The 24,806-nt window shown below is 41.9% G+C and overlaps 1 protein-coding gene across 9 annotated transcripts in view; it reads right to left on the bottom strand.

The window, feature by feature from the left end:
* The window catches only part of FHOD3 (formin homology 2 domain containing 3), a 432,675-nt gene that overhangs the window by 73,001 nt on the left and 334,868 nt on the right, over positions 1-24,806 (bottom strand). For 7 of the 9 annotated variants that reach the window (XM_045850095.1, XM_045850099.1, XM_045850096.1 and 4 more), the window contains 3 exons: positions 19,047-19,181; positions 14,653-14,703; positions 8,526-8,740 (listed from right to left, as the gene is read on the bottom strand). In XM_045850095.1, coding sequence (XP_045706051.1) covers positions 8,526-8,740; positions 14,653-14,703; positions 19,047-19,181 — 401 coding nt within the window. The remainder of the gene's footprint in view (positions 1-8,525; positions 8,741-14,652; positions 14,704-19,046; positions 19,182-24,806) is intronic. The other 2 variants (XM_045850098.1, XM_045850102.1) reach the window with 1 other exon arrangement.

Genomic DNA, 24,806 nt, shown 5'->3' with positions numbered 1-24,806 from the left:
TCACACTATAAACAGAAAATTAAAAGCAATTTAAGATTATTGTATTGTTTATTGCTCTAACTTCAAACATCAACCCCAGTTACAAAGACCTCCTTTGAACTTGCATAAATTTCTCTTCAAAAGTCAGGTCTTGTCTTGGTTCAGAGTCAAACAGGATCAACTCCAATATTTGTTTGTCCTTCCATGCCCAGTAGGGCTGGTGGAGCTCCTGGGTTAACTACCTGCCCATTTGCTCATAAGATCAAAGAGGAAGATGAGCCTTTCCTCGAAGATGAAGACACTAAGTTCACACTGGCAGTGCCTGTCAACAGCACCTCTAGCCCTTTTTAAGTCCCAGACAGAAGTATCAGTAACATGAAAACAAACAATTTTGTAAGGGATACTCTAGCATTAAAATGGGTAGTCCTAAATAATAACAGCAAATAAACTGATTGAATTTAAGGTGTTTTTTTTTTCTAATTCATTTTTTCAAGCTGAGCAAGATAGAGTTATTCTTAATTAGATGTTTTAATGTGATTAGTAGCAACTTCATTCATTACATAAATACTTATTTAGACCTCTCATGGGCATGGCACTATGCTAGGCATAAAGAAGCCAGATGGGAAAAAATGTCTTCCTTAAAACATTTTTCAAGCTAAAGTGCTGTCTTAAGTCATAGCCAATAGACATTATAATATCCAAACAACCAATATCTAAGGAAAATAATAGCTATTTTTACCGGTAGAGTATGACTGAGCCTAAGCAGAACCAGCTAGCCTGAGATTGGGTACAATTCAAAATTCCACTTTTAAATTCTCATCCCAAAAGGTTGAGTTTTTCTCACTTACAACTAGTCACTAGTGGATGTGGCTTTCCACCGAATCAATGATTTAGTTTATTTGTGCTTGTTAGCAAATTCATTCACAAAGAAATGGAGAAAAATTTAGTTAAAATAAGGCATACTTTAAAATACAGTTGAATAAATGTCTTAATTATGAATTTGTTAAGAATCATTCTCTGAATTTTCTCTTTTAGAGTTCAACCTCAGAAAGAAATAGCCATCATATATTATGTCATCTCTATGTAAAAGTTTCCTTTCTACAGTAGGCCACCATCATTTCTTCCATTTTTCCAGAGTGGTCCATATAGTCAAAGATGTGTCCTCTATCGTGGCCTGGTAATAAATATCTGGGCACAGTGGCCTCTGCATATTAATGTTTCTGCTTTCTTTTTTCATGTTGTTTATTCATTCAATGAGTTCCTAAGGCATTTACTAAATGCCCATTCTGCTCCAAGCATTGGGCAATAACAAAGGTGAGTGCACACACCAATGAGGAGGGGAATGATTGCATATGCAGTGAGATAAATCTGTATCTCAGGTACACACAAGCTGAAGGGAAATGCAGACAAGGAAACTAAGGTTGTAAAGGAGTGAAGATGCTTTAACTAGAGAACTAAAAGTCCAGTGGGCACCCAGGGGAAGATTTCAGTCAGGCACCGTGGTATACCTGAGAGAACATGGTCCCTCTCAGGTACTAATGGAACATAACATGTGGGGACCATTGTGGTGGTAACAGACTGGATGTAGGGACCAGATAACCAAGGGTCTTGAGTGTCATGTAAGGTTTTAACTTTATGTTGTTAATAATGGAGAGCTACTAGAAGATTTTAAGAACAAGGTGTAGATAATAACTGTTTTGGTTGGGTTGCTAAAAAGAATCTGGAAGATGTCAGACCTATTAAAACCAGACCAGATATGGCTAAGACTGGGACTAAGGCATTGGTGATAGAAAGACAGGACAGAGGGCTGATTTGAGAGGAAGGAGCACATAAACACTTGGAGACTGGATGTAGGGAAGGACACTGAGGGAAGAGTCAAAACTTATATGCATGCTTCCAGCTTAAACGAGCAGGCCAAGAAAATGGTCTTAACCAGATGAGGACTAGAAGACACAAGCAGTTAGAGGGTAGGAGTTTTATTGGTCAGAGATGGGTGACACCTCCCATCTGAATGCCTGGTACCTATTTAGTCTGAAGTGTCTGAGAAGCATTCAGGTGGTGAGGCCCAAAAAGGTTGGATACATGTGTCCTGAGCTCAAGAAGGCCAAGGCTGGACATGCAGACCTAGCAGTTTTTAGCACATGGTAGGTAGTTAAGGATCACAGGTAGGCATGCGAGGGCACAGCCAGAGGGTGTGGCATGAAGACAGGTTTCTGGAGATGAGACCTTGGGAAAAAACCCGACACTTAGGGGTCAGGCAGAAAGAGAATAAGAAGATTAAAACCAAATGATAGAAAATATAGAGAAAAATGATGAGAAAATAATGATGAAAAATGTAGAAGATATGAAAGCCAAATAACACACTGATTTGGGAGATCAGCTAGAGGTATTCACAGGGATCCAGAGATACTGGATCTAGAAAGTCACCAAAAATCTACTGAAACTTCTCGATGTATCTAGTCAAAACTATTCAATGCATCTTGGACATGCCAGCATCAGAAGACTCCAGAGATGCAGCCATGTTTAGAGGCAGATAAAGTGCATTCCAGGGTCTGAACTCAGGGACTCTGTTGAAAACACATACTTTTAGGGACTGGAAAACCAATGTGTGATTGTCTTGCCCCACACTGAAGGCATGTATCATCTCATACAAATACATTATGGGGGTTGTGAGTGAAAGGCAGGGATACTAGAGGGAAAAGGAGTGGTAGAGAAGCAGAGTGATGATCAAGGTCCTGAACACAGATAAGGATGCTAGAAGGAGCCAGAAAGTTGTTGTTGTTATTATTTTTGCTACTTCCCAGTTTCAGTCATTTACTCTAGAAATTCAAACTACCACATTAATTGAAGAATGCTCATTGCCCCCACGTGTGGAAGCCTTCTCACAGGAAACCTGGAGACATTTACCCAAGGCCCCCACCTGGAATGAAAGGCACTGATGTCTTTCAAGATTCCCTGTTAGCACCTTTAGGTGCAGAAAAACTCAATGACCCCAGGACCTGCTGCAGACTGGGTCTTGCAGCTCCTGATCACCTTTTGCTCTGTCACGAACAAACAAGCTAGTTACTGTCCAAAACCTAATTTTTTATTTACATTAAAAGGATTTTAGGATGCAAAATTGATTGTAAAGGTTGGTTCAAAACCATTATCATCCAATGCTCGGAAAGCATTCTCCAAGGGTCTCTTGTGTTCTGGAGTCTCACAAAGCAGCGGCACCAAGAGCCTTTGTCCTGGACTAAGGGTGTATGCAAACAGCCTTGAAAGACAGAGACAGTGTCTCCTTGTAGAGCAAAGGGCTGGATGGCTTATTGTCCACTGTGTTAAAAATAATGCCATTCTCTGGGACAAAGGGAAGACATGCTAACTGCCAACTATAAGAGATTTGGGATCCCTAAAGCTCAGGGTTTCTCTGTGTGTGCATTCAGGTATCACTCAGGCCTGTTCACATCACCTTGTAGGAACCGGGGCTTGGAGAAATAGCACAAGTGCTGATACTCTGGCTACTACTATTGTTATAAGTAATGAAGTCCTTTGTCTCTGAACTATGAGTTTCATATCTTCCATAACATCCATGAAACTGTGGCAGGTTAACTTTCTAGCTTACTAAGTACAGTAAAGTCTTAGATCCTTCACAGATTTTGATACCTAATTTCTGTCTGTGAAGTTATCATGTTGATTACACAATATCTTTTTTAACAACTTTCCCAATGCCATTATTTGCTTTGTCTTTACTTAAGTGTACTTAAGTAAGATTCATACTTTGCCTACATCCAAAGGACGCAAGACTATTTAATGGTTTAAAATACGGTGCAAGAAAACACACTGCAGGTGAATGTTATTCTCCATGGAGGAAAAAAGGGAAAGTTTGGCTTTCTTCCATTTTTAGATATCAATAGCAAAATGGCAAATCAAAAAAAAAAAAGAAAGAAAATCTAATGATTTGCAAAGGTTCTCAAAAAACCAAAAATACTCCACAGCAGGTGTAGCAGACAGGGCGTTGGCCTTGGGTAGAGTTCCTGAGAGGTTCTGTTTCATTGACCAAGTGGCATCAAGTAGCAGCAGTCAGATGAGGTATGGGGAGGTGGAGCAAGCTCGGAGTCACAGAGCCGCAAGGAATCTAGTTTCCTGCCAGATCATGAAATACGGGACTGGAGGTGTCCAAAAGCTTTATGCAAGGGAACCAGCATGCATTAGGCTGATGATTGATGATATTCCACTGCTACTGTGCCAGCTGGAAATAGGATGCCAGATGTTTCTGATTTCTGCCATGTGGATGAAGTAACCTAGCATGGAGTTACACCTGAAGGAGACTCAAAACATGCAACACAACAAAGGTGACAAAGATGCTCAGTGACTGGTAACTACAACTGCCATGATGATAAATGATGCCTACATGAAAAATAATTATTCATTTAAACAAAGTGAACAGTTCACGATATAACTATATGTCTATATTTCAGTTCCAGGTGTGAGGGTCAGGAGGCTAGAGGACCTGTCATGTTTACCAGGGCTTTAAATGCTTGAATATCTAAGAGAAACTATCAGTATACCATGTCGACGATTTCTCTAAATGCCTCCAGGTGGATGCTGGTGAGCAGCACATGGCCATACAGCCCACGGCTTCTATCTCCAGAGCCAAACAAAGAGATATGTGGAAATACCTAGGAATCCAACTTTAGGTAGGGAAAAAAATCACCATTAAACATCATTTTCCCTGACATAAAATTAATATAGGATAGTAAAATTTGCAAATGCATCTCTAAAACATTTCTATGTGCAATATGTGGGTGGCCTGGAAGGAGATTTGTAGTTATTCATTTGGAAAATGATACAATAATAAATAATAAATAAAACAGTTTTGCATATTCATAACTATAAACCTACTTTTGCCTAACCCTGTAGAGCACTAAACTAAAAATAAGAAAAATAATTCAGCCATTATGTACACTTTCACAGTGTCAGTAGTAGGTGAAAGACACTTATAAACCCTCGATGGCAGCTTCCTTCTAGCAGAAAAGGCCATCTGCCTCCATCTAGCCTCAGGAGGGACTCAGGTGTGTAAGCCAAGGAGCAAGGAAGGAACACAGTTTTAGCCTCCAAAAAAAGGCAATTCAACCCTGGGACACCCTGCAGAGACCACTGTGGATACCTGGTTCTGTGAAGAGCGGTTTTCTCCACTTTGTTTCCATGAAATAGATCTGACACCCTCTGGGGCGGTAGGTTACCTTGCTGTATTGATTTCACTCCTCGAGAGTCATATCAAAGAATTCTATCCCAAGAAGAACATTCTCTGGTTTGTAAGAACAATTTATTTGTTTCTGGTATCATCTGCGAGTTATTTTTTAGATAAAAGGAAATAAACTTATTAGATAGATATTCAGATGTGTACCACCAGAACTCAGTGAAAATAAGGAAAGGGTAATTAAACCAATGGGCAAAAAGATAGGCCCTCCCACACTTACCTACATTCAGGGCTGATTGTCTCTGCTAATTACAACACAATGCAAATGAGGACACATGTAAATATATGTTTGTCCTCACTTGAGCCTGGTAGTTTCATGCAGAGAAAAAGTACTCAGACCATCAGCACCAAGACCAGGTAGCACTGGGACAAACATCTGCCTTGAGCCACTAGAGGACCAGATGGGAAAATAATCCAAGCAGGCACTGACTTTCAGGGGTGGAGGGGAGGTAGTGGAATAATTCATGCAAATGTTACAGCAGAGTTAGCTAGGAAGGTTTTGGCTCAAAGATCTCACTAGATAGCACACAATGCTGTGGCTATTTTACCACTAGCCCTTCCCCCTTTTAAAGTATTTTTTTAAGATCAAAAGTAAAGAAGCTTTTGACGTTTTCATATATTCTGCTATTGAAATTTCTCCAGAAGCTGAGTAAGGAGTTTTAACAACAAAAGAACCCAGAAAGTGACCTTTCATCCCGAGGTACATAAAATTCAATAACAAATATATTTTGTCTTCCTTTTTATGTAAATATACTTCTGGAATTCAGGCCCCAATTTTGCAGATATGGGGGAGAAGGTGTGGCATTGATGTGGCAAGGTGTGGCAGTACTGGGATACCATGATGCCCTGAGAAATGGCTGGGCTGAGTCCAAACACTGGCTGTCCTCCCAGCAGGGAACCAAGAGGATCTGAAGCAGACCTTCCCATTTCTTTGAGACTCTGTAAAACACGGATACTAGCATCCCCTACTTACTCAGATACACAACAAGGCATTCAACAGTAGCACTGGGAGGAAGGGGCAGAGCACGACAGAAATGTGAAGTGGATAATTGTCATACGACTCCACGAGGAGAAAGAATGGAAAAGGGAGTGAGCCCCTGCACATTTGGAGGACATACTGCCAGGTGTTTGGTGCAGGACAAACATCTGGATGTGTGATTATATTTTTTATTCTTCCTCCAGATGCTGGGATATTGTAAATGTTAGGGATAAGGAAAAAAATTAGTTTGGGCATTTGAAAATGGAACCTGGTAAAAGGAATGGGCTATTAATTGGAAGCTAAAAGAATGTTTTAAATAACAGTAGCAAACAGGGCTGAGGGAAATCTTTCTGTCATACCAACTTCAGATTTCTGTCAAAGGGCAGAGACCCCCCCATTCAGAAAACAGCCTCGGCAGTTCTTTCTGAGACCATTTTCTAATAGCATTTCTTCTCACACACTTGGAATTTGCAATTGTATAACTCAGTCATGTATTAGGACAAGGACATTAGAAAACTTCACTGTTCCCTATTGACTCGGATGACAATTACTTAACACGTGATAGACAGCTCTTCTAGAGCCCACAGGAGCCACTGCTTCCTTTTCCAGAAAACAGCAAACATCGGACAATGCTATTTTATCAATCTGTAACTATGTCTAAGTTCAAGTTCTGTATTCCTTTTTCAGAAGCAGAGATCACTCACTGATTGTGGGATTTCAATCAAACATTCGCCCAGTCTCTATCAATTCCTCCTGTGCAGAGGCAACTGATGCTTGCTATTTATCTTTCTGAAAACATACTGAAATAACTTGATTTTCTCCAAATGCATATTCTATATACTCAGCTATGTTCCATGTTCTTATTAAAGTTTAAAATGTTCTTTTTAGTTGGCTAGAACAGCTTCAAGTTTGACTGTCCCTGGACAAAACGCTTTGAGGAACTCTCTTTTTGCCATAAACAGACATCAAGTAGATTAAAAAAATTTGAGGACCAAGAATATTTACAGATACTGATGGCTCCCTCTCAGCTTGGGGCCACTCTGGACTTCACAGTAGAGACAACCATTCAGAAAGGCTTCTGAGGTACAACAATCAGAATTCAAAGGCCCCAGATTAAGTGCTACATGCATTTGCAGGAAAATATTTTTCATATTGCCCTTGGAAATACCACAACTTAGAGCACTGATATCAGGCAGGGTTTGGAAAACAGTGTTGTTACGGAACAGTCTTTTTTCCTGATTCTCACAGTCTCAGTATTTCAAGAGTGCCATTACTCCTCCACGACTGAGCCATCTACCTGGGACAATCTTCCAAGGCTGGGGGACCCAGGGAGACTGGATGTGGCGGAAAGCAGCAGTGCAGCCAGCCTGCTCCTGCAGAATGAGCCCTGAGGCTGGGAGAGCCAGCAAAGAATTGGACAGCCAATTTTGTTCCACTACATCCAGCTCTGCTGAGGTCATGGAGTCCTGCCTTGTTTAAATTAAACTGTAAGCCATATTTAGTCAGCCCTCCTAGAGTTAAAAGTTTAGTGTCTCTTCAGTTGGCTAAGTCTGTGTCAGGCTGCAAGCCGTAACACTCGACTAAACCCAGCAGCGCGAGCTGCACAGTCGACACACGTTGCGGAGTCGCCTGTGCCCGAGGACCATCCTCTCGGTTCACGTGAAAGAAAACGGGCCCACCACCCGCAGAGCCATCAGGAAAACAGCTGATCCTCCAGGGCTGCAGTGTATAATATCCTTGTTCCACCCGCCCCCCCCCCACCCCGCCCCACCAATAAAGCTAAGGCGACAGGGAATTTTTCCAGGGGGAGCCTGTGCCTGCACACAAGCACCTCCACCCACACCACGTGCCAGTAATCTTTACTATTTTCAAATTTTTTCTTCTTCAACATTTAACTTCTATTTGCACTAGGTCCACATTCTTTGCTTGCACTGATTAATTTTATCCTCCATCAGCTTAATTTAAACCAGACCCACAATTCCTTGGGTAAGAACATTTCAAAGTGGCCACTTTGTGGGGCAGATCCAATAAGTAAATAATATCCAAATTATAGAGGACTAAGTTAAAACCCTGTGATTTAGGATTACATGTCAAAGTAAATCTTATTTTCAGTATTCTTTTTCAGTGACCGTACGCTGACAATCTTTCCAAGTAATTTTGCTTCAATATTTTATTTGCGGCAGTGCAGGTTGCAGTCAGCCCCTGAGCTTGTGCTTAGTTGGCTGACAGTATTAGTTGGAACGCAGGAACGGTTACAACAGCCCAGAGAAAGCCTGTCTGGTGTTAACGAACCCATCGGTTTCCCTCTCCTGTCCCAGCACTCACCTTGGCGGTGCTGAGGTGTTCCTGGGGAAGAGGATGCTCCCGGGAGAGCCTCTTGTGTGTCCAGAGATGAAGGGCTTGCACTTCGAGAGGCGGGAGAGACAGGGGCTGCCGGTGAGGTCAGGTCCAAGGAGAGGTCAGCTCTGCCCCCGCTCGCGCTCCGGCTCCTCAGTTCCTTCTCGTGCGCCTCAGCTGCCAACTGCTCCAAGTATTTGTATCTGAAAGTTAAATTCCAAAGGGTTTCCGTAAAAAGAAAGAGGAGCCTGTGGCTGATGCTTGTTTATGGATGAAACACCTGCAGAGTGAGCTGCTTTCCTGATGCACAGAGCACAGCGCGGGGCTGGCTGGAGGGCCCAGTTGCCAGAAACACCCAGCAAAGCCAAGATGCTAATGATTAAAAGTCCTGCATCATGCATAACCAAACAAATTGGGGGGAATGGCCACATCACACAGTCTCCAGATACTGGATCACTGCTGCAGAATCCTAGTTTGCTCTTTCAGGGAACATTTGTACAAATAAGCAAAACGACAACAATGACCATCAAAAAGGCCCGGCAGTGACAGCTGAAAACCACACGCCCTCCGAGCTCACAGCTGTGAAATGGGAAGGTGCCCTTGTGCGGCGGAGAGAAACAGTGCCTCCCAGATGCCAAAAGGGGGTGTTGGAGAAAGGCCTCCCTGAATTTCTGAACCTGCCTCAACGCTAACAGCAATGTGCCTGGAATTCACTTTGTTCTCCCGGTGTCGACCATGGAAACTTTTTTATATACTGAAATATTTCTGAGTCGGACTCAGACATCCAATAGCTTGGACCTGACGTCACGTATAGTTTATTCATCAAAGTCAGTTTAAAAGAACAAAGATACATCTGTTTTGCATTTCAGGCAGGCAGAACCCACTAACTGTTTATTAAGACCAGCTACCAATCATATTCCTCGTGGTGCGCTTTATAGATCAGACCAAAATAACTTTGAAATATGTGCCTCTTCCAGATGTCTGCTAATTTTACCCACCATTATTTGTTCAGAAATAAATTTACGAACCCAGCTGTAGCAGGGTTCTGACTATCTTACCCACCACTAAACTTTGGAACAGCTTATTCAAGACCCTGACTCACATCCATCCAGATTTACTGCTTCGGTTCCTCCCAGTGGGCAAGCCCTCAGCTCTGCCCATCATAGCCCCCATATGACACTCTTAATTCACCTGGATGACAGTGGTGGGGACCCTATAAAAATCCTTTAAAAATACATTTTAAAAGCATGCATTTCTTCATTCACCCTTAAGGTAGGTGTGGCTGCCCCACATCTGTCACCATCAGCCTTTCTCTCTGCCAGTCCGACGGCGGCCTGCCCTCCAGGCCAGGCTCTGACGCGCGTCTCCCCCTGTGAGGCCTGCCTTGACCACCACAGCTGGAAGTGATCTTGGCCTTGCCTCTGAACTCATGTCGGATATGTAGTCCATTCAACTCAGATGGCATTTTACATTCACTGCCTGGCATATTTAGTCATCTTTTCACATGTGTATATCTGTTTTCAACAAGCAGATAATAGGATTTTTGAGAACAGGAAGATTACCCGCCTTTGTTCTTTCCCTCGGCACCTTGCACTTCAGCTGGCGCGAAACAAGCAAAGCGTGCAGTGGGAGCCTGCAGGGCGGCACCCCACCTGCAGAGGTCCCCCTGAAGCACAGGGTGCCAATGGGTCAAATGCACCCTATTTCACTTTCCTAGAGAGTGAGCTTACTCACACCATGGATCTCTGAAACGAGACGTGCACTGGTCCACACGGATACAGACATCCGTGGTTGGCTTCATGAATAGCTGCCTCCCAGTGGGAGGATGAAGATGCTACACCCAGAGACCAAGCTTTAGGGACCCTGGGCTTTTCTGGCTGACATTACCTCTCAAAAGGTAGGAGAGGTGACAAAAGAAAAGTATTTCTGAACTTAATTCTGACCAGCAAGGAAAAAACACCTAGCACGGAGGTGATGGGAATCTTGAAAGATAGTAATCCTGAGGGTCAGAGCCTGTAGGAGGCATAGGTTCAATGGAATAGTGGCGAACTCAAGGCCAGACAGGCTCCAAGCCCAGGATGAGTCTGTGAGCACTGACATCCCTGCACTGAGTCCAAGCCTTCTGTGACAAGAGAAAGGGACAGGCGAGGCATGACATGCAAATAAGGGCACCTGCATGGTCCAGGAGACTGGAACCCTGGAGCAGGAAAGCAGAGCTCAGCAGCATCAGAAGAGTGCAGGGAGGACGGGAGCAAAACTAGGCGGACAACGCATTTATGACCTTCATTTTGGTTAGCCTAGCCCTGGTCCTGGCCTCTCCTTGCCCCATCCTGTGGGCAGCTAGGCTGGCAGGCATGTGCTAGCAGTCAAAGGATTCACCCCATTTTCTGGGGGACTCCAGGGCTTTCTCCCCCAGAGTCTCAGTAAATGTGACTCAAAGACTATTCCTGTGTACCCCTAGTCTCACAGATGCCATCCTCGAGGATTCAGGAGGCATGGGATGAGTCCCAGCTTTAATCTGAATTGTCCCAAGGATGGGTATGTGATAAACAAAATTTCAGGGGAGGGGACATGGGGACTTGTTTAAGGGGTAAGAAAGTTTTAGTTTCACAAAATGAAAAGCTTCTGGGGACTGCTTGCCCAGCAATGCAGATGTACTGAACATCACTGATTTGTGTACTTGGTAAATGGTAAATTTTATGGTACATATATTTTGCCACATTTAAAGACTATAAAAAATGGCAGGTGCAGGGAGACCCAGAGGTCAAGAACCACTCATTCTTTCTAAAATGGGAGTGGCAGTGTTCACCGGCAGTGGGCTGGGTGGTGAGGGAGACTGACGTGCCTGGGGAGAGCTGGGCCACCTGGCATTCGGTGACCTCTCCTGGCCCACCCGCACCTCCAGCTGTCCCTGGGGGAGGCTGGACCGACAGCATGACCTTCCCTTACACAGTGACTCTCAGTGCTACCACTTGGGGACCCAATAATACTTGATCCAGGAAGCCCACCAGCCCATGCAATGACTGTCCTAAGTCCCTGCTGCCTAGTGGTGACATAAGCCCCAACCCACAGACTCTGATGAAGCCTGGTGCATGCAAAGCACTGGGTTGCCTATCCACAGCCCCATGAAAAGGCTTTTCACCTTTGCTGCCTTCATCTAAACATTCCCATTTTCCTTCCCTCTCAAAGAAAACCCTCTGGAAGAAAGATAGGGAAAAAACTTTCTTCCTTATGTTTTGCTTATTCATTCATCTTTTCATTATTTAATGAACAGTTGCTGAGTGCCTGTCATGTGCTAACAATTGCAGAAGGTATTAGAGATTTAATAATAAAGAAGAAACCCCTGCCCCACACACACATCAGGGAGCTCACAGGTCAGTGAGAAAGACAGTCAAACATGCCTTTGGAATAAACTCAACATCTGCAGGGGCACAGGCAGCAGGGCTGGTACCACAGCCAAGGGAATGTTCTCAGGCCCAGTCTCTCTCTACAGGGCCCTGTGGAAACCCTGCTTGACTGTAGGTTAACCTGATCCTACTTACTGATGACTTTTCCTGCCACCCTCCTACTCAGAAACTCCCTTTTGAGTTAACCCCAAATCTGGCTCCAAGTTCTCCTCTGTCCTCGTACCTGTTAAGCAGTGCTCAGGGGCCTGTCTTCCCGCTTCACTGACCACTGCATGCATCACTTCCAGGTCCTGGCCGAGTCCCGGCCTTTCCCTTGTACTCCGTTCCCACAGCCCTGCTTGCCAGAGGCATTCCCTGTCCGCTCCCTGCCATCCCTTCAGACTAATTCCCACCCTGGCCCCTGCCCCGACAAGCCCCCAGCCCGAATCTCATTGCTTACTACTCCTTTAAAAAAATTATTCATGAACGTCACTTAAATCAATCATTGTCAGATAAAGGCTTTCTTCTAAGATTTAAAAAACAATTAGAAGTAGCAGATCAACAGAAACTTATTCTGAGTCTGCACCATGTCAATAGAACAGTTTGCCTGAAATTATGGAAAGAGGTAATATGAAATAAAATCAATCAAAATCAAATCAAATATGTCTGGATGGTCAATCCATCTCAAAATAGCAAAGTGACATTCATCTTGTTACACTAGATGTTACAAACCTCAAAAAACTCTCTGCTCTGATTCTGGCTATCTTTTTCTGGGTCATTGCAGTAAGAGTAAGAAACGTGGAACCCCACACACATGCCCGGCTCTGTCATGAAGAGTTAATAGACGGGGTCTTTTTCCATGTTTCGCAGCCTCTTTCTACCTCTGATCTCCAGCAGTTTCCTCACCTATTTCCGAAGCCCATCGTACTTGGAAGTTTGATCTTTTCCCGGCTTACCCCCAGTAGTTCTCCAGACAGGGAGGCAAGTATGTCTCCTCGCTCCCATCTTCACCAGCTCATTCATGATGCAAACTAACCAAGGAAAGTGGCTGGTCCAAACCAGAGGAAGATGCCCAATGCTCCCCAAACCTCTGTGCACCCGGAAAGTGGGCTATAAGGAAAGACCCCACGTGAGGCTATGAGGAGCCTGCGCCTGCCCCAGCTAAGAAGGCCCAGGCAGATGACCAGCATGGAGGCGAGGACTGAGGTCAGAGCGAGAGGAGAGGAGTGGCAAACTCCCCTGCACAAGTTTTCCAGGCGTAAGTGATATTCTGCTTTGGGAAAAAGAACAGTAAATAATATTCCGAAAGAGGAAGCCTTTGGTGGTTTGGAAAATTTTGAGGTCAGCCTGAGCCAGTTCAGACCTTATGTCTCCCCGAGAGCTTCCAAGCCTTCCCTGTGCAGACATTACCTGACAGGCAGGTTGTCAGAAGCTCAAAAAAGTGCAAAATCTGGAGGAAAAGACCCCCCACCCCCCCAAAAAAAAACAACAACCAAAAAACAGGTAATATTGGACTTCTTAAGCTTGGGCACAAGACAAGAGCATTTTCAGTACAAGTATATGTCTCATCTGCCAATGTCAAAACAATGGTATGAATTAGAGAAACAGGAGTTTCTTGTCTCTTTACCGGTATCTTTCACTGTAAATCTGCTGGCCACCCTGGTCATTAGGATGGCAATAACTGAACATGCTGGAATTAAAGCAATGCCTTAGTTTTGTTTATGGGACTGACCTAAGCATCTAATTTTTAAATTGAACACAGGCAGACTCCACTCCTCCATGCCTCAGACTGTCTTGATCTATTTAGCTGATGGTGTCTAAAAACATTAGCTTCACTTTTTTATTGGCCTAGATCAGAGATTGTTAGGTTCCCAACTGGCTCTGGTATAAAATCAGCCTTTCCATCTCTCCAGGCAGTAACCCCATCTGGTGGTAGAGGGAGTAACTGCAGTGCTAGGGGCTAAAAATGTATCTTGTGCTGTTCCACTTCCCAAAACAGTTTCCTTCCTTTGTTCATTTATCAGATATCAAATACATTAACTTTGTGTCTTTTAACAGGATTCAGAGCATATCACCACTGAAATGTAAAAAACTGGTTTACAGTTTGAATATTTGAAACAAAGCTGTTAGTTCACTTGCTCATTGATTTCACACATCTTTCCTAAGTGTCTAATACGTGCCAAGAACTGGGGGAGGCACTGGGACAACCAAGGGCAACCAGGCATGGCTTCCAGCACCACGGAACTGAGTACAGTTCAGCAGGGAGACAGGTAAGTGATCAGACACATTCAGGGTCGCAGGTGGGCGTGGCAGCCCAGCCAGCACCCTGCACCGCACGTGCACTCAAATATTTGTTTCAGGAGGGCTGAATGAGCAACCTGGAAGCATGCAGTAGAGACGGCACCTGACCCAGGCTCAGTAGTGGTGGTGTGGCGTATTGAAAACACATACCATATATTAATATACTAAATTAATGTGCTCATTTGCTGAAGAATCTTAGGGACAGACACATATTTCATACCATGATGGCACTAACTAATAAACCTGTACTTACTTGGAAAATTTAGATAACCAGGATACTCTATTCTGCAAAATGCCAATTACCAAAAGTCTTAGGTCTCTTAAGCAAAGCTACTATATTTCAATTAACACAGTCTCCACTGCATGCTTGGTTAGAAGTGTCAAGTCACGTGCCATTTGGTTACATGGGGAAGAAGAGATATACAAACCTTTCTTCTCTTGCTTGCCTTTGCTCCTCTCTTTTGTCTAAATACTCTCGGCTAATGGAAATATAAGGAAGAAAAAAATAGCAAGAACAGAATTATATGCTCATAAAATTGCCAAGAAATTATTAACAGTACATAATCAAAGCCTACTATTGCCTCAGAAATGGAAAGTGCTTGTAGTTGAACTTTTAAAAACCCAGGGTAAAGTCTGTACTTTAAAGTCCTAAGTATAATGGATTTTCTATAAAATCACAAGGAGTCCAAAAACATGGGATTATTGGATGCACTCAGAGACATGACCAATTACTCTTTGGAAAGAAGAATGCAAGCATATGAGCGAAAGGGAGAAGAAAAAAATTTTTAAAGAGTGAAATAATACATAAATAAAGTACGGCAATGACAAGCAAGCAACAGCTTTCCGAGGTGATTAACAGTCCGTCCAGCTCTGGTAGCTCCACGGCTCTCCCCTCAGGAGTCGAGCGGGAGAGGCTCCGAGTGTGCTCGCCATTGTGTGCTGCACTCCTCAGTCTGGGCGTCCCTCCCACAGCCCAGGACTCTCTCTCTGCATCCCTCACATCTGCTTCTCTGTGGGGATCACAGGACGCTCCTGCTTCGTGCATCCTCCTTTGTCTGTACCCATGAGATGCCCAATTTTGTCCAAGTTTAACGTTTTGTTCCTGCTGCTGAGGTTCCAACACAAACCTAGGTTTAAGCCTGTGATCAGTCACCTCTGGATAGACCATTTCTTTTACTGGGGAATTCTGACACTGTGGTTTTCTACATTGGGCCTAACGTAGTGTAGGCATTCCACCCCTCAACGCACTGGTAACTGGATGTAAAGGAGCAAGCAGTAAGTGAGAGCAACGAAAACAAGTTAGGAGAGGGAGAAAAAAGCAACAAAGACTCAAATTTGTCATTACTTTTAAACATCCATCCTCAACACTTCCCATACTAAAAGTCAAGTTTTCCATAAACTAAGAAGTTTAAGAACATATTCAACAAAAATAACAGCAGATAAGGAAAAACTTTTACGTGGCATGCAGAGAAAAAAACACAAGGAACGTCAGGAACTTAAATCAGTGTAATGGGTGATGAAAGGCCAGCCACTTGGGTAACCCCAGGGGCTACTTTACACAGCTTTCCCTGTGTCCTTTGTTGAATTTTTCATTCATATCCTCAGACTTTTAGAAAGAAACTGCTGTCATTGTAATTAATAGTTGTGTGTGGTCTGTCCTGCTGATGAGCATTCCTTCCTGGACAAGGTTTATTTTAATGTCTGTCTGTCTGCCTATCTATCTATCATCTATCTATCTATCTATTAACAGAGTGAGGATTAGACCCAGGCAACCCATCTTTAGAGAGATCCTGGTTATCATATATGCTCTTTGTTATATGTCATATATACCCCATATATGACATATATATTATAGCACAATGACTAAGTATATATTGCAATGCACTATGCACTCTTGTTCTATTATTCTGGGACTCCGATGACATAAATGGCAGACATCTAGGTATTGTTCTAAGGGTCCCTGAGGAACTACTCATTTTTTTTCAATGTTTTGTTTTAGTTTTCATATTGGATAATTTCAACTGTTCTGTCTTGAAGTCCATGGTTCTTTTCTCATCTTCATTCAGCTATAGAGCCCACACAATGCAATTTCTATTTTGGTCACTCCATTTTCCAGTTCCATATGTACTTCTATTTAGTTCTTTATATTTTCTATTTCTTTGCAGAGACTTAGCTTTCCATTTGTCTCAAAATTATTTGCCCTCACTTCTCAGAGCCTGTTTATAATAAATACTTTCAAGTCTTTGTCTGATAAAGACAACATCCTTTTGTGGTTACTATATTTTGATTGTCTTTTCCTTCTGCGTTAAGATTGTCCTGGCTCTTTGGATGACAAGTCATTTTGGATTGCATTCTGTCTATTTTAAAATATTTTGCAAAGAGACTCTGGATCTTATTTAAATTCTATGAAGAACCTGGATTGTTTTCTTCTGTTTTTCTTTAGAAGGCAAACAACTAAGTTAGGTTCAGCCTGAAAGTTCTATCTTCTTTTACTGGCTCCAATATTAGCTCAGTTTTCAAATATTTTTAGTGCTATTGAGCTCAAGCCCAGTATACCATCCAGTGGCCAGTCTGGGACCTGAGTGGTGGTCCATCTGCCTGTCCTTACTTCTCCAAGTCTGTGGTTTGCTCTTTAGGTTCTGGGCCACACTTGCACTAATTGGTACTCTCTTGAGTTCTCTACTCTTCCCTACCATTTCCTGGCTTCCTCAGGTTTTCCCTTCCTGGTCCTCTAGCCAGAAAGCTTGGGCTTTATTTTTCCTGCTCTGGGGCATACTTTCAGTAGCTCCATCTGCACCCAGGGCAACGCAACAGGAGGACACAGAGAGAAAAATGGTGACGTGACTAGTGCTCTTGGGGTCATAGGTCTTTCGGTCAGAGGAAGGGCTCCCCGCCCTCAGAGTTTAGGCAGCGATCTGGACACTGCCGCCATCACTGTGCTTCTGTAACAGTATTGCTTGGAGGCTGGGGTAGGAGAGATGGAAAAAATATGGAGAAAAAAAAAATAGGAGATTTTCTCTACTCTCAGAAATTCCTCTTACTGCTCTTTAGCCCAAAAGGAGAGGCCTTCTCTTACAGCTCTTTCAGGACACACTTGGTACATGTGTTTGGGTTGTGGGGTGTCTCTGAGTACAAGCCTGGTGATTATTGGAAGGAAAAAATAGTAGACTTTCACTTCAAATAGTTGAACGCAAGTCTCCTTCCCAAGCTGCCCTGCTCCCTCTGACACCGCAGGGTGTTTGGAGCTCTGTGCGCTCTGTCCGTGATTTACAGGGCATGCAGTGATGCAGGAGAGACAGGAGGGACTGCGCTGACTCCGTCTTACTCAGAACCGCTGCCCTGTTTTCAGAGGTTTTCAACCAAAACCTTTAGATGTGTAAGCTAATTTCTGAATTTTCCAGGTGTTTCAGTCAGATTCTCTGCTGCTATTTGGTGGTAAAATATGCAAATCTCTCCCAGAAAGCCCCAGGGGTTTTTACAAATTGGTCTTTCCAAAAGTGACAACTTCCAGAGCTACGTCATGAGAAATGGTGCATACAGGCCTGGCGTTTCCATGTGTCACTTGGTAGAAAGCTGATAGCTCAGGGTGTGCCACCCAGCCGTGGTGGGGACTGATGCTGGTTCACTCCATGCAGCCCATTAGCCCAGCCTGACAAAAGCCGGCATCAGCATTTCAACACAGACTCGGGATATTTGCTTTCACATGGTAGTGAGCTATAGTTATGGCAACCTCACAACTCTGTTCATGTTTTGATCATTTCTACAATTATCCTTACTCTTCCTGGCTGCTGAAAAAAAATGTTATTGAATCTGTAAATCATCATGGACAATGCTTTACATTCTTTGTAGGTTTAACTGGAAGTAATTGATGGGAATATATTTTGCCAAAGAAAATGAATTGGGGAAACAGGAAATGGAAATGGGGAGAGAAACGAAAAGACGACAAAAATGCAGAAACTATAGGAAAGATGACTGGGAAGATGAAGAAGGGAGAGATAAGGAGAAGGCACATAGGAAGGCGGGGAAAGAAAGAGGAAAGAAAGAGGAAGGAAAGGATGACCAGAAGGAATGAAATGTGTAAGAAAAGACTTAGCCAGTGTTTTGCATTCCATGCAGTGCTGCGCGGCAGGAAGCCCAGGGCAGGGGAGGGGATGCAGGTGAGGACGGGAGAGCAAGAGAACTGGCTGAAAAAGAAGCAGAGCAACACTGGACTCGGTGGGGGCAGACAGGTTCAGACATGGAACCTGGTGTGGGCCACAGGCAGGAACACTTTCCTGGAACTGAGCAGAGACCAGGAGACTGGGGGACGATGAGCGGGGAGTACTCAGCACACTGACTTTTCTTTCCCACACAGGAGGAGAGACTATTGTTTTAAAGAAAATATTGAAGATTGCTACAGGGAACAAGAAGCAAACCAGAAAGTGAGGAAAGCATTTCTTTTAGGCATCCAACAGAATATGAATAAAACATGAGTAACTTTAGGGGGAACGGCAAATTACATTGAGACAATTAGGTTCTCCGTCTTTAGAGAGACCTGGGAAGACCATTTTAGATCATGGAGGGCTCAGAAGACACAAATCCTTAATTGCAGTTGACTTGTCGGCTCTGCTTCCTGCCATATGGTTAGAGAGGGGGAAAGGCCGTAACCAACCAGATCTATCCTACTGCAGGTGTGTCTCGCTCTTCCTTGAAAATAGAGACAAAATCCAAAGAAAATGCAAACTTCCTAATCCTATAACATCATTATTAATCATACAGAGCTGTGAAATGAATGTGCTTTCATTTCAGTTAATTATTTAAAAAATTTGAAAATCCTTCTTACCTGAATTTGTTCCTTTCCTCCCGCTCTATTCTCTGCAGCCTTTCTTCTCGCTCCTGCCGCCGCCTCTCTCTCTCTGCTGCCAGCGACTCTTGGTGCTGCCTAAAGGATGATGTGAGAAGACCACTCGGTGATGACCTAAAGATATAATGAGTTAATGTTTCAGTCGGTTGGCCTATGATTCAAACTACTGAAGTAGGAATGAATTAGACCTTGGTTAGAATTGAGGGTCTGCTGGTACAAAGGTAGTGCTTGGGGAAAATAACTAATTGTCTCAGTTCTTCTGTTTCAGGACCTTCATCTCTAAATGGAGATAAGTAACCTGCTTCAAACACTGGGAGGACAAAAAGGTGTAATGCACATAAAGTACTAAGCATTCTGCACAGCGAAGGAAACCATCAACAAAAAGACAACTAGAAAATGGGAGAAAATATTTGTAAATCAACTAATCAGAGAAATGCAAAAATTAAAACTACAATTAGATATGACCTCACTCACACCTGTCAGAATGGCTATCATCGATAAATCAACAAGTGCTGTCTGGGATGTGGAGAAAGGGGAACCCTCATGCACTGTTGGTGAGAATGTAGACTGGTGCAGCCACTGTGGAAAAGTATACAGAGTTTCCTCACAAAAATTAAAGATGGAACTTCCTTATGACAATTCCACTTTTGGGTATATAATCAAAGAAACCCAAAACACTAATTTGAAAGAATGTATGTACCCCCATACATACAGCATTATTTACAAAACCAAAGATATGGAGCAACCTAAGTGCCCATCAATAGACGAGTGGATAAAAAAATTGATGGTTCATATACAAAATGGAATATTACTCAGCTGTAAAAAGAATGAAATGTTACTATTTGCAACAGCATGAATGGACCTAGAAGGTAGGATGCTAAGCAAAATTAAGTCATTCAGAGAACAACAAATACCACATGATGTCACTTAGATAGGGAATCTAAGGTCAAAATAAACGAACAAACAAAATTGAAACAGACTCATAGATCCAGAGAATACACTGGTGATCAACAGAGGGGAGGGTTCTGGGGACTGGGTGAAAAAGATGAAGGGGTTAAGAAGCACAAATCTGTAGTTACAAAATACTGACGGGGATATAAAGTAAAGTGTATTTTATACAGTCAACAGTATTATAATAACTATACATGGTGCCAGGTAGGTAATAGAAATATTGAGGTACACACTTCATGAAATATATAATTATCTAACTACTATCCAGTACACCTGAAACTAATACAGAATAATATTGAACATAAACTGTAATGAAAAAATAAAATTAAAAAATGTATAACTCTTGTATCATACACATTTTGCCATAAGTCTCCCATCCACTTTGTCTAGAAAAGGTGAGTCACTCCTGGTTATTAGTCAGAGGTGGTAGGAGAAGCAGAAGGAAGAACCTCCATCCCTGATAGCTACAGGGAGGGAGTCCCATAAACAAGTCCCATAATCCAGGAATGGAGCTACTACATCCGCTCTGGACACTTAGGCATAGGCAGAATTGTATTTATCTTTCACATAAATGAATTCTAGACTATCTTGTATAATTTCTACCTTGTTTAGGCTATGTTATATACATATTTTTCTGTTACGTGTAGCCAAATCTAAATCACAATCAGAGAGGAGAGACGCTTCCCATACTTCTTGAATAGTGTTTCATAGGAAGTATTATAGATATAAAAGATTTATTTAATCTGATAAATTTTATCTTACAGATGCCCATATATACCCTGGTGCCCCAAATTAGAGAAAACACATTCTTCTCAAATACACAGGGACTGTTCGAAAGCTGACTATCACTCTTGCCACAAAACTCATGAATGAATGCCAAGAACTGGTTTTATACGGACTACTTTCCCAACCACAACACAACTGAGTTGAAATTAAGTAACAAGAAGATAAATGTGAAAAATCCATATAATTGGAAATTTTTAAACTCTTCTGATTAACTCAGGTCAAGCAAGAAAACTACAGAAAATTAGAACACAATCAAAAAGTATTATAATGAAAAAAACTACCAAAGATTTGTAGGATGCTTCTAAAGTAGCATTATGAGGAAATTTATTGCCTTAAGTGTTTATATTTTAAAAGAAGAGTGAAAATTAATGAGTGGTCAACTCAACAATTGAAAAGCAACAATGGAATAAATTTGAATAAGACAAAGGAAGGAAATAAACATAGAAACAAAAATTAATGAAATAGGAAAATAAAGATTTATTAAAAATCAATAAAACAAGAACCTGGCTTATAATTTTTTTGAAAAAACTAATAAACAGACAAATTTTGTCAAAATTTTTTAAGAAAAAAGATGTAAAGAAGCAATATTCAAGAATGACAGGAATATTAAATTATAGATATAGCAGAAATTAAAAAATGATGAGAAAGTGAGAGAAACTTTATGACATTTTAAAACTTCAAAAATGGATGATTTTATAAAAATATATAATATCAAATATGACTCAGGAAGAAATAAAAATTTTGGATAGCCCTATTAACCATTAAAGCAGAATCAATTAATCAGAGATGTAGCCACACACACTGAAAAAGAAACAAACAAAAACAAAAAGTCCCTCTAGGCTCAGATTTCCTAAAGTGATTCTACCACTCAGGAAGGAGTTCATCTTAATTATACACAAAGCTTGAGAAAACAAATCCAAGGAAAGCTCTCCAACTCAACTTATGTGATTAATATTACTATGACACAAAACCCAGACAGGAAATAGTGTGAGGACAGAAATTTATATACTGATTGCAGCTGGGAAAACCACTGTAAAACTCTGAAACAAACCCTGTGGGCTTGTCCAATGAATGCAACGGTATTTTAAGAGAGGACACCAGTGAGTGTCATTTACCACACTCACAGAATGTAAGAGAAAAGCCACAACTACCTCGGCAGGTGCAGAAAAAGCTTTAAACCCAATACCCATTTGTTATTAAAAAAAAAACTTTTATCAAGCTTAGAAATAGAAGAGAGCTTTCTTCACCTGAAAATGGGTATTTAGTAAAGAAATTTTCTATGGTAAGCATATTCTAAAGGCTGAAACATTCAGAGCAGCTTTAATATTAGAAATGATATAAGAATACCCCATCATTGCTTATATCTGATGTTATTCTAGAGGTCTTAGTACATGAAGATAAGAAAAATACATACATTAACATCATTTCCTTACTTAACATGAGAATGTTAGAGCTTGTTTGAAAGCATAAGAATATTAGAACTGGAGAAAGTGAAAACTGTCCAGTCTTCTCAGATAGATGCTGTCACTCCTCCCTGGGCGCCTCTGGAAAGGGCAGTGCAGACCACCCCTGCCCGTGTTGACCTGGCAAGGGCAGGTCTCATGCAGGCTCCGCAGCAGGTGCACACCAGCGAACACACCTGCTCGCAGCACTGAGAACACGTGGAAGCTCTTTTCTCCATCACTCCAGTTCTGAAAGAACTGCTAACTCATAGCACTGAGAAATGGTTCTTCTTTTCCTAAAATAAAGCAAATGCCTGGAGCAATTCAAGATCCATTCTCTTGGGCCTCCTAACACAGATCCCTGCAGCAAGAAGAGAGAAGTAAAGGGCTCCTAAAGGCTTGTCTGTCCTGGATGCACATAAGCTGCTTTGGTCATACCGGAAACAAAGGGTTGTAAACATAATGTTAAAAAATTAAAGTTCCCTAGTTCTCCTGCTACCTAGATAAGCCCAACATGTGAAAGCAAAAAACCTGATTATAAATCCTGTTTCTGGAAATGGGCTTCACCTGTAACACCAATGCCAGAATGCATTCAAACCATACCAAGGGGGTATCCCAAATCATAACTTAAAAAAACCCAAACACCAAAATTCAAACTAGCATAGTAAAATTCTTCTCCTCATAAAGGCATCTTTAACAGACTTTTATCTTTCATGTTAAGTTTTCCAGGAAAATACCTACAGTGACTGGAAGTTGCTTCACTGTTTCTCTTGGCTCATCTGAGGACCAGCTATGATGTAAAGGAAATGAGCACAGGGTTTGGACTGAGAAAACCTGAGTGCTACTCATTTACCTTCTCTGAGGCTCAGTTTACTTGTTTATAAAATGAAGATTCTACATTAGATTTTTATTAATATTCTCAACTCACGAAGGACCATAAGATTTAAATGAGAGGTATGTGTGAGTTTTCTTGGAACATTTTCTTGGCCACAGTAGGCATTACCATGGGGAGTCTAGAGTCTGTAGAGGCAGGGGAAGGCTTAAGCTGCAGTCCCCAAGGCCAGATCTGGAATATGTCGCTGTAGTTCCCAGCCTGAGAAACTAGAGTGGGTTGGGAGTTTGATGTGAACCTTCCCAATGTGGCCACCAGCTGGGTCATCAGGACTGCACGCCACCCCAGAATGCACCTGGACAGCTGAAGTCATGTACATTATACTTGAGGCAGCTGAAACCGAGTGAAGCCACAGAAGACTGCAGGTGGTGAGAGGCCAGAGAGTTTGTAAGGGAGACGATGATATACTCTGAGTGAGAACTACAGGATTTATTCTTGGCCAGACCAGGCTCCAGGATCTGCCCCAGAAATCCCATCTGGTGAGAGCTACTCTCTCTGGGACATCTGGAACAGAAACTTGATTTCACTGAAATATGGTTGGTAATAAGAGTTAACATTTGTGGAGACAATACGGTGTGCCAATTATTTTACATGAAATGGCTCTTTTAATCCCTAAACCTCTTAGACTATGTTCTATTATTATCCTCTTGACAGATGAGAGGGACAGAGAACTTGCATTTAGAATGTATCTGGGCTTTTAAATGGGCGTGTCAGACCAGAGACAGAGTGTTGATCAATGTCCTACAGAAAGCTGAAGAGGAAGGAGTACATTTCCTCTCCTTTAATGAACTCAGCATTACTCTGATATCCCCGCATTTTGGAAGATGGTTTGGCAATTTTTTTAAAAGCTAAACAAGCACCTACAATAGAACCTGGTCATTTTATGTGTGGGTATTTATTTAAGATAACTGAATTACATTTCCATACAAAGACTTGTACACAAATGTTCATTGCCCAAAACTGGAAGCAACTCAAATGTCCACCAATGAGACAACAGATAAATTACAGTATACAGATACAATGGAGTACTACTCAGCAATAAAAAGGAATGAACTATGGAAACTTACAACAGAATGGATGAATCCCGAAACAACCATGCTCATTGGAAGAAGCCAATCCCTCTACAAGAGCACGTTTACATGCACAGTTACATTTACACAAAACTCTAACAAATGCAAACTAATCTGTAATGATGGAAAACAGCATGAGAAGATGCTTGGGGATGATGGATATGCACATCCTCTTGATTGTGGTAATGTTCACTGGTGTATGCTGTGTTTTGCTGTGTATAATGTGCACTTTTTGCCCAAATTTTTGAGGGGGAAAAAAGGGTGCTCATTTTTTTGGAGACTAACTGAAATAGTTTGTATCTATTCTTGTGTTTTGTAATTATTTGTTACATAATTTACTGTACCAAAATGTGTTCAAAAATAAGTGCTAAAGTTCCTTTATAATACAAAGGACAAGTAGCTAAATATAAATAAATAAATAATTGAATTAAAAAATTAAAATGAAAGATTTCTTTCCTGCAAGTTTGGGACAAAAGTAGTGGGTGCACATTCTATATGGCAAAATACACTATGTCAAAACTGATGCGTTCTTTGTATGACAAGTATACTACAATAGCTGTTTTAAAATATATACTCCTTTGGTAGGTCTGAATTAAGT

The sequence above is a fragment of the Phyllostomus hastatus genome, unplaced genomic scaffold (assembly GCF_019186645.2).
Source record: "Phyllostomus hastatus isolate PE091 unplaced genomic scaffold, TTU_PhHast_1.1 phas_contig_80, whole genome shotgun sequence".
NCBI classification, from domain to species: Eukaryota; Metazoa; Chordata; class Mammalia; order Chiroptera; family Phyllostomidae; genus Phyllostomus; species Phyllostomus hastatus.
This window is presented reverse-complemented; position numbering and strand designations above follow the sequence as displayed.